At 33.8% G+C, this 10,170-nt stretch overlaps 1 protein-coding gene across 1 annotated transcript; it reads right to left on the bottom strand.

Annotated features, from left to right (window-relative positions):
* Positions 1 to 9,406: 9,406 nt before the first annotated feature.
* On the bottom strand, positions 9,407 to 9,920 carry LOC149012455 (stellacyanin-like). Its single transcript, XM_089157613.1, has 2 exons — positions 9,734 to 9,920; positions 9,407 to 9,651 (listed from the first exon to the last, which is right to left on the bottom strand). The coding sequence occupies exons 1-2, from the start codon at positions 9,918 to 9,920 to the stop codon at positions 9,407 to 9,409; spliced, it is 432 nt and encodes a 143-aa protein (XP_089013739.1).
* Between the last annotated feature and the right edge of the window lie 250 nt (positions 9,921 to 10,170).

Below are 10,170 nucleotides of genomic sequence, written 5' to 3'. Positions count from 1 at the left end.
TATCGAAGGATGATTAAATAACAATATAGCTAAGCAATACAGATGGGTCAGAGGGAAAATTTAGGAGTGTAATTATATATATGTTTTGTTCTGTGAATCTGAAAATTGTTAAACAGCACTTGTGAGCAATTACAAGTTCAGGGATTTTGGTTTACTGATTGATTAAGGTTCACTTGATCTGATACAAAGGTAGTTCTTTGAAGCCAAGAATAAACTTTGGTAAAATGTCTATATGAAATCCTTAACAATATCAAGCAAGATACAGGGATTCTCAATTTTCGCACTATGAGCAGACGATTAAGGTTAAGAACTGATCTAGTACAGGAATTAAACAAATGAGAAGAATAACTTAAGCTTTCCCTTAACCAGCATATCTAGCTAATCAACTTACTGTCGCATTGATCACCAATCACATTTAAGAGGTAGGTACCCCTATTAAATGTGTGGTGGAGGGATGTGAGGGGAGCATAATCTTCTACCCCTGCAGGTAAAGGATCTAGACTTGGCATTGGAGGGTGTCGTGATTCATATGTAAGATAACCAAGTCAACTTAGACACTTACACGACCAAGGCTACACATGTTGTCAAGGCATTTTGATGCTAAGAAAGTCACCTAAGTTGCACCTTGACGACTATGAACAATAGGAAACAATGGTAAAATCATAGTAGGAAACATCCTCCAAGGCTGCGTTTGTTTTGCTGGAATAAAGATGGGGTGGGAAATATCTTGTAAAAGCAAACTTTTCCTTGAAATCCTAAAAATGTAGTTTGTTTGGTTACTTGTGGTGAGAAAGTTAGAAACAATTTTATTTGATTTAAGGAAACTTATCTGGTGAGGTGGCAAGCCAACTTTTTACCCTAACCCTTTTCAAAACCCCACAAAATGTGTGGGACTTTATGAAAAAGTGAAAAGTGAGATCTACAATTAACATTTTTTCACAAAATCCCTATTCTTTATGAAATTATTATGTTCCTTACTTCTAACGGTATTAATTTACTGTTATGATTGGATGTTTAATGTCTATTTTACCCTTGTAAAATTAAGAAGCTAAGTAACAAAATTTTCCTCATTTAGAGGAAAAAAACATCATATGAAATACCAATTTTATCTCATGTATTTTGTCATTTTGGATTCCACAAAATCGGATCCTTTCTTTCTTCTTTTGGTTGAAAAGTTGGATGACAAAATAAATTGGTTGAGCTCTTTTACGAGAAAAAAAATAATAACAAGCAAAGAAAAGAAGATGATGGGGGAGATTGCCAAGAGAGATGTAACACACTTAGGAGTCTCTTCCCGTCACAATAGCGCAAATAATTATAACCTATTGGAGGTAAGAACTTCCTAAAATTGATTACATCAAATTAGAAAATAGAATAAATAAATGGATAATTATTGTTGTCCTCTTGTGCTTTTTAAAATTATTAATCAAACCTTTAATTTTGTCTACAATTAATAATGCCCCCTACCATTAAGCTCTATTAGTTTATCGATAATGTGGCATCTATATTTTTTTTTCAAAATCCCAAAATTAACCCTAGAGTTATCTATTTACTTATTTACCCTTTTGTCAAGTTATAATACTACTTTTAATTAACTATGGAATTTTTTTTTTTACCTTAAATCTATTTTTTTCTCTAAAAAAAAAATCACCGAATAAAGGAAAGATGTGATTAAATAAAACTCAAAATAGAAACTAAATATGGAGAAATATCAAATTTTAATTTAAATTTAAAAATTAAAAATCACCTAATATATGCTAGCCATTGTGCATGTTACAAAATTTCCTATCAATTAGCATATTATATGTTAATTTGTTTGTAAAACTTTCATCAATGTGATTGTGAAAATTTTAAGTGAAGTATAAGACTTTCAACAACCATAAACATGTGGTTCCACCAATTCCCGAATTAAATTCTGAGAAGAAAACAAAAAGAAAAATAATTTCAGGACAACACTTCCATTGAAGATGAACCTTACCTGAAAATCTATATGATTTATATTTTCTAGTACCATAGTAAGACCCTCATTAGCAAGTATCACGTTGCAACATAGATCATTGTCGTTTTGTTTCTTTTGTGTAAATTCCAGGAATTACAACACCCACTCAGATATTCATTTCTTTTCTCCCAGATCATTGTTCCCTCTGTTAGAACTTAAACTTATACCATGAAACAATTCATCTTTACCATGATGCACATTTTGATGGAGTTAGGGAAAAAGAAGCAAGATCTCAAGAGGTAATTCATTCACAAACTTTCTTGATCTGGGTCTTCATGACATTTTAAATGGAGACAACTATTACTCTTTCAAATCCAAAATTGATTCTAAAATATAAGATTTTAAGGATATAATTGGCATTCAATATAGTTTCTATAAATTAGGGTAATGTCATCTTTTTTACTTCTTAATTTTAATAAGTGACAAAATAGACATTACATATTCAATATTAACAGACACTTAACAACGTTAGAAGTGAGGGGTAATAGTATAAATAATGAAGTTTGATTAGTAATAAAATCAAAGTATGGGGGGCAATAGTAATTATCCCTAAATAAATAAAAGTGATAATTAGAAATATTTCCCCCTCATGATAATAATACTAGGAATTTTTTTTCCGCTAAAATGATCATTATATTAAGCGAAGAAGAAATATTAAAAATACATCAATTAATACCGTATAAGGAACCAACCTCCCTTACCTACAACAACTATTGCCCCCAATACACCCTTCCTCACTGGTTCCTGTTTAGATTAGAAAACCACTAAAAATATATATATATATATATATATATATATATATATATATATAAAAATTACATATAGACCTCTTATATTTGTAATCAAATACATATACTAGCTCTAAAAAGAAACCAATTACATATACTTTGTTACTGTTAAGTCTTAAAGCTAAACGATGATTTTCGTATGAACAAGTCTATTTGTAATTGATTTCTTTTCAAGAGTGGTAGATGTAATTGATTGCAGATTCTGAGGGTCTATATATAATTTATTTATTGGAAATTTTTTTTTTGTCACAACTCATTGATTTGCTTTTCTACATCACTTGCTCAAAGAAATACGAGAATTTTTTTTTTTACTTTCTTTATACAATACTATTTTTTTAAAATATTTTCTATTAATAAATTGAATCATTAAGGTCAATCTTAAAACATCAATTTTCTCATCCAACAGTTATAATTAGAAAGACTTGTAAACTTGATAGCAAGACAGAGGTTGTTTATGGGTGTTTGAAATAATTTACTCCTATTCCTTTCAGGTCAAAATCCAATCTTTTAGATAGACACAATAATAATTGTTTAATTAACTATATATTTTTTTTCTCCTTTCTTTTTGGTTTAAAGTCAACAAAACAAAGTCAACAAAACGTTTATCAAGAATAAGTACTTGATTACGGAACATGTACATGATTTAGATTTGACATTTCCAAATGAAACAAAATATAGATTATGGAAAACAATTTGGACTTATATCTTCAGCATGGTTCTTGCCTTCTTGGTGAAGATTAAGAACTTAAGATTCGACTAAAAGACCACCTTCAACATTAGCAGTAAACCATCTGATAATATCCCAATGCAGAAAAAGAAATTTGTCTAATTAAATGCATCGTTACCTTAGTGATAGAAAGTTTTCTTATAAAATAAAATAAAAAAATAGCTATATTGATGCCTTGCACTGCTGACTTATATTGTCAACTCTAACTGGTGCAGGGTCATTCCATAAATAGATCTCCAAATGATTTCAATGCCTTTATTAATATTAGAGAAAACTTATTCGATTTAGATAATAATTTTTTATTAAAAAAAATGCATCACTGAGGTCAATCTTAAAGCATTAATTTGTGCATTTAACAACAAAACAGATCAATTTTACCATTTCACAATGTGGGCAAGGGGATGTTGTTTTTCCTCCTTTAAAATTTGTCAATTCCCTCATGCTAGCTAGGTTGAATTCCAATAACTTGGGTTGAATAATATATAATATTTTTAATTAAACGTGTTATTTATTTTGTTAAAAAAAAATAAAAGATTATATTATATTCGAGCATCCCTAAATACAATAAAATATATAATATAAAACAAACATAAACTATTACCTTTAGTAATTGCTATGGTAGGAATAAAAAAAAAAAAAAAAATTACCATTGCCCTCTTGTACTATAGTATAATTACTATATTATTCCTTATACTTTTTAAATTTAAAAATCCAACCTTAGACTTTACATAATTACTATTGCTGCCTTGCTGTTAAGCTCTGTTAGTTAAGTGATGATGTAATATCTTTGATTTATTCAAAAACCCTAAAATAACCCAAAGACTTTACTGATTTACACTTTATATTAAAATACATCATTACTTTTAATAATTAAGAAAAATTAACCCTAAACTTAAAGTGCCAAACTATTTTATTTTCTTACAAAAATAAAGAATAAAAACTCGTCTTCTTCTCTTGCCTCATTTGAGAAGAAGGTTGTTGGGGGGGGGGGGGAGGTCGTTCTTCATCTTTCTCTCAACTACCTGAACCCAACTCTTTCCTCTCCCCAGATAAAACCCAAAATTGAGATCCAATTTGGCATTGTCTTTTAGTTTTTGTTATTTACGTTTTATGTTATCATTTTCAAGAAGTTCTTACTTCCAATAAGTTGTAATTCCATCGGATTGTAGTCTGATCCAGTCATTGGTAACTTAGACACCATTGGATTAGGGAACCTACCTGTCCATTCCGGAGAGAAAAAGATCCAATCTAACTTCTCTCTTACCAAATTAGGCGGATTTTGTCTATTGGTCCATGTGTACAGACACCTAGGCGCGTGAATCTCCTGAAGGTTCTCATCTTGTATGAGTCCCCTCAAAGCAGCTAGCGCACCCGATGGTTTAAAAGTTCCCCCAACTTATCTTTAGCTTCCAGCTGCTCATTAAAATCCCCCATCATTACGAAGGGGTCCTGTAGAGACTGTAGCAAGGATGGACCAAAAATTTTTCCGATCATGGTATTGGGGTGGAGCATAAATGAATATCACAACCAAAGGGCCATCACTCAACTCATAGCGAAGTATAATGACTGACGAGTCGGAAAAAAATAAGCTGAGTTTGAAGTCCACATGATGCTAAAACCACTAGCCCTCCCCTCAATCCTTTAGAACCTTGGCTGTCCTCACTTTGAACAATAGAAAAACCATTAAAAAGCTTACTTCTACGAAGAACAAACAATTTATGATCCCTGCATTTGGTTTCGCACAGGAAAACAAGATTAGGCCTATGTTTCTTAAAGATTTTCGCTTGACAGTGCTGTGTGAAATTCCCATTAATGCCTCGAACATTCCAAGCCATAATCTTCATTATAACAACTAAGGTATTTAGATATTGAAAGAGAGATTGAAGGCAAGTGGCCTTCCTCCTCCCCTTGGCTTCCCAACAACAAAAAACAGATCGAAGGCAAGGAAATTTACATATCGTCATCTAACTTCTCAACCAAAAGAAGAAAGAAAGGATTTGACTTTGTGGAATCCAAAATGACAAAATACATGAGATAAAATTGGTACTTCATGCGGTGTTTTTTTTCTCTAAATGAGGAAAATTTTGTTACTTAGGTTCTTAATTCTACAAGGGCAAAAGAAACATTAAACATCCAACCATAACAGTAAATTGACACTGTTAGAAGTAAAGAGCATAATAATTCCATAAATAACAGGGATTATGTGAAAAAATGTTAATTGTGGGTCCCACTTTTCACTTTTCCATAAAGTCCCACACATTTTGTGGGGCTTTGAAAATGGTTGGAGTGGAAAAGTTGGATTGCCACCTCACCAGATAAGTTTTTCCAACTTTCTTACCCCAAGCAACCAAACAAACTACATTTTTAGGATTTAATTGAAAAGTTTGTTTTTCTGAAGATTTTCCCCACCTCTTTTTTCCCACCCCACTTTTATTCCAGCAAACAAACGCAGCCTTGGAGGATGTTCCTACTATGATTTTACCATTGTTTCCTGTTGTTTATAGTCGTCAACGTGCAACGTAGGTGAATTTCTTCATAGTTGTCAACGTGCAACTTAGGTGAATTTCTATGCATCAAAATGCCTTGACAACATGTGTAGCCTTGATCGTGTAAGTGTCTTAGTCGACTTGGTTACCTTACATCTGAATTCTAACCCCCTCTGATGCCGAGTTTGGATCCTTTACTTGCAAAGGTAGAAGATTATGCTCCCCTCACATCCCTCCACCGCACATTTAGGAAGGGTACTTACCTCTCGAATGTGATTGGTGATCAATGCGACAGTAAGTTGATTAGCTAGATTTAAAGTGTTTTCGTCCTTGGGAGATCTATATCGAACAATATACCTAGTCCTCTAATGCCTCTACTTCATGAAATAATCCAATTTGAATGTTGTATGGCAATAACACTTGACTTGTGCAAAGCATATGATAAAATGGAATGGTGCTTCATTGGAGATACTTTGGGTATGCTAGAATTCGACGGAAATGAGTCCAATGGATATTGCAATACCTCTCCACAGTCGAATATCACATTAAGATCAACATGCAACTAACAAGCATGATGAAACCTTTTAGAGGGCTAAGGCAAGGGTGCCTGTTGATCCCTTATATCTCCATTCTTTGTCGGAAAGTCCTCTTGGAGATTGTCTTCAGCCGTTGGGATACCTCAGCTTTCTGGCATCAAACTAGGTGATCATCCCTAAAGATCAACATCATTTTTTTGCGGATCAATCATCCCTAAATTCTACATCATGTTTAGTAAGAAAGACCCAAACCAGATTAGGAGACAAATTTCTCAAACCCTTAAAATAAATTTAAAGAAGTGTCATCACATGGGATCAATCTTGGTTTGCCATCAAGTATTGGAAAATCAAAGAGTCAAGTGTCCTCATACGTGTACGATAGACTTCAATCAAAACTTGAGGGTTGGAAAGAAAAATTACTTTCTTGAGTAGGGAAAGAAATTCTTATAAAGGCAGTTGCATCTACTCTACCCACATACACAATGTCTAATTTTCTCCTTCCAAAAGAAATGAGCAACAACTTAACCAGATTGATTAGGAGGTTCAGTGGAAAAACAATGGGAATTATGGAATCAATTGGATAAAGTGGGATAAATTATATTGCTCAAAGAAGCAAGGGGTATCGGGTTCAGGGATTTCCATTCTTTTAACAAAGCCGTGTTGGCGAAACAAAGATGGAAGTTGCTAATAAAACCGAAAACCCTTTGGGCTAAAACCCTAAATTGGAAATGCATTAAAGATACCCATTTCTTAGATGCCTAGGTTCCAAAGAGGGCGTTGTGTGGTTTGAAGAGCATTCTTGCCGAGAGAGATTACCTTAGTAATGGAATTTTAAAGGGTATAGGTAGTGGCCTTACAACTAGAATTTATGGGGACCCTTGAATACCACCTCCTTTGTCTCCATATCCTTTTAAACCTCCTATTGCAATGGGGCCACTTCTTGTAGGTGATCTAATTGACTGGAGATGCAAATGTTGGAAATCTTACTTGTCAGATTCCTTATTCACCCTTGATGAGAAAATAACCATTCTTTGAATCTCGATAACAAATTTGGAGATTGAGGACTTATGGGTTTGGATGGAATCAACTACTGGTTAATTTCAAGTTAAATCTGCATATTATTTAGTCAAAAATTTCCTTAATTGGCAATAGAGTATCCCCTGTTTAGCTCAAACATCAATTGGGGTAGGCTGTGGAACATTAATACACTATCCAAGATCAAATATTTCCTGTGGAGAGGTACTTATGAGGGTATGGCAACTCTAAAAGCACTGATTGAAAGAGATAGTAGTCAATCCCTTGTGTGTTTTCTATACCTATCGCAAGGTATATCCTTGGTTGAAATTGTTAACCAAACTTTGCTTTTCGGTGACTTTGCTAAACAAATCTAAAGAACATTACTTTTAAGGATTGATTCATTTGTATTTGCTTGGAACTCCCTGCACAATTGGTTTGATTTTTTGGAATCCAAATTATTTTCACTGAATTAGAGGGGTTATGTGAACACGTTGTGCAGTGTTTTATGTTGGGTTATTTGGTTTAATCGTAAAAATATTATGTTCAATGGTAAAATGTTTTCTTTATTTGACTCTTTGAAATTCTGTGATAGGTTACTTAGCGATGTTTTCTAGGCCCAAGAAGGATCTAATGTGTAGGCTTCTTTAGACCATTTTAGCGCGCTCAGGAGGAATAGCTGCCCAATCACATTAGTTTTAGTGTGTTTGTAGATGTTGTTTGGAACACCTCATCAAAGCACGCCGGGAGAAGGTTCTGTATTGGTCTTTCAGCCCTTGTCATAGAACTTTAGGCGATCAAGGATGCTCTTTTTTATATTTTGGATCTTCATATTACATTGGGGGTCAGCTATTAAGACTGTTTTCCTGCCATGAAGGCCTTAAATGGCCAGGTGCCATCTCTTGATTGGCCAAGCTACGGCATTGTCCATGACATTTTGTAGAATCTCTTTCTTTTGTTAGATTTTGCTATATTAGAAGGTCTCTTAATGCCCAAGCAAATTTTCCTGCCAGTGGCTCTAGAGTCTCTAAGTTACGTAGGTCTTGGTCGATATTCCCACAAGCTTGCATTGTAACTCTTCTTTGTTAGCCTTAGCCCTCAACTTGGGAGTCTAATATAATTCATAATTGTATCTTTGTTATAAAAATAAAAAGAAAGAAAGAAAAGAAGAAGAAGAAGAAGATATGCTGAATTCTCTTCACCTAATTTTTAAACATAATATTGAATAGATTTTAATAAAAATCTAATAATATTCATGACTTGAGACGGTAATTTGTTCAATGAGGTATTAAAATATGCTAGAATAAACCGGATTATATTGTAGCGACCACCATCGAACTTGAATCTATTGATTTTCGATATCAAGTTTCTTTTTGGTAAATTTGAACAATGTATTCCTGCTTACATTCCTAAGAGTTCCAATATGGTAGTAGACCTCTTAGCAAGGAAGGCCCTTTTGGTTTCAGGCTCGAAAGAATTACCGATTTTCAGTCAGGGATTGATGGAATTATGTTCATCTTTCAATGTTGCCCGCAACGAATAGAAGACCCAATTACCCAAAAACAAAAAGAGTACACCAGATTACAAGGGGGGACACAAATTATAAGACCAACAACTGATTGTAATTTTTTTATTTTTCTCTTTTTTATTTAATACAAACTACCTTCTACGCGAAGAAAAAAAATAGTAACAAGAGAAATACATTAAAATTCACCCAAAAAACAGGAAAGAGAAAACACACTAAGAGATAATTACGGACAGAAAAGGAATAGAACAACAGAGCATCTTCTCTAGCCAAGCCTGAAGCTTCAATTTCCATAGACAAATGAGCAAGCTTGGACCAACCCTGAATTCTATTATATAAAGGGGAAGAAGGTAAACTTCATTTTACCGACATCACAATGGAATCCATTTCCAACACCACAAGCAAAATGGTGATGCTTCTTTTCCTGGATCACAAACTTTAAGCCCTCCCCAGCTCCAGCCGTCAAGTTCCCAACCATGGTTGCTCCGGTCAGGTTGCATGTCTGATAACTCCCCCAATCTTTCAGCAGGAAGACATTGTGCATTCTGGTGCCGTTTGGTAGATCGTATTTGAACACTGTATAAACAATAATCAAAGATGATTCTTGGAGTAATTATCATGAACAAAACCCAATTAATATATGAGTTAAAACACAAACCAAGAGTGTCATTTAGGAAGAAGGGATCATTTTGACGTGCCCAGTCACTATAGTTGAACCCAAAATGCCAGCCTTGGGAACCTCCTACGACAATTGTTTTTGGAGTATGACTGCTCACCACCATCATGGAGGCAGCAACCACCAGCATAAAGACGATGTAACCAGGCTTGCTTCTAATCGAATCCATCTTCTTCTCAATTCAAACTCTACAGACAAGTTTAGGGAGTCTTTTTGTGTATCAGTGTGAGAATTTAGATGGGTTTTCATTATCTTATATAGAATATAAAACAACAGGACTAAAAAGGTTAAGAGTGTTAGACATTGAAACTGTCTAACAATGACATTTGTATCATTACGGTCAATCTCATACCATCCATGAGATGTAAACAGAGAGAAACCATATTCAACTAATGCTTTAACCCATTAACCTGAAACTA

Source organism: Hakea prostrata, chromosome 6 (genome assembly GCF_041222555.1).
Source record: "Hakea prostrata isolate BN-2017 chromosome 6, UWA_Hpros_2, whole genome shotgun sequence".
In the NCBI taxonomy this organism is placed as follows: domain Eukaryota; kingdom Viridiplantae; phylum Streptophyta; class Magnoliopsida; order Proteales; family Proteaceae; genus Hakea; species Hakea prostrata.
This window is presented reverse-complemented; position numbering and strand designations above follow the sequence as displayed.

Bases quoted from the DNA above. Each gene is read 5' to 3' on its own strand.
- LOC149012455 (XM_089157613.1), bottom strand. From the start codon at position 9,920: ATGGATTCGATTAGAAGCAAGCCTGGTTACATCGTCTTTATGCTGGTG. The intron at 9,652-9,733 runs GTTTGTGTTTTA...TTGTTTATACAG, and splicing joins CTTCCTAAATGACACTCTTG to TGTTCAAATACGATCTACCA.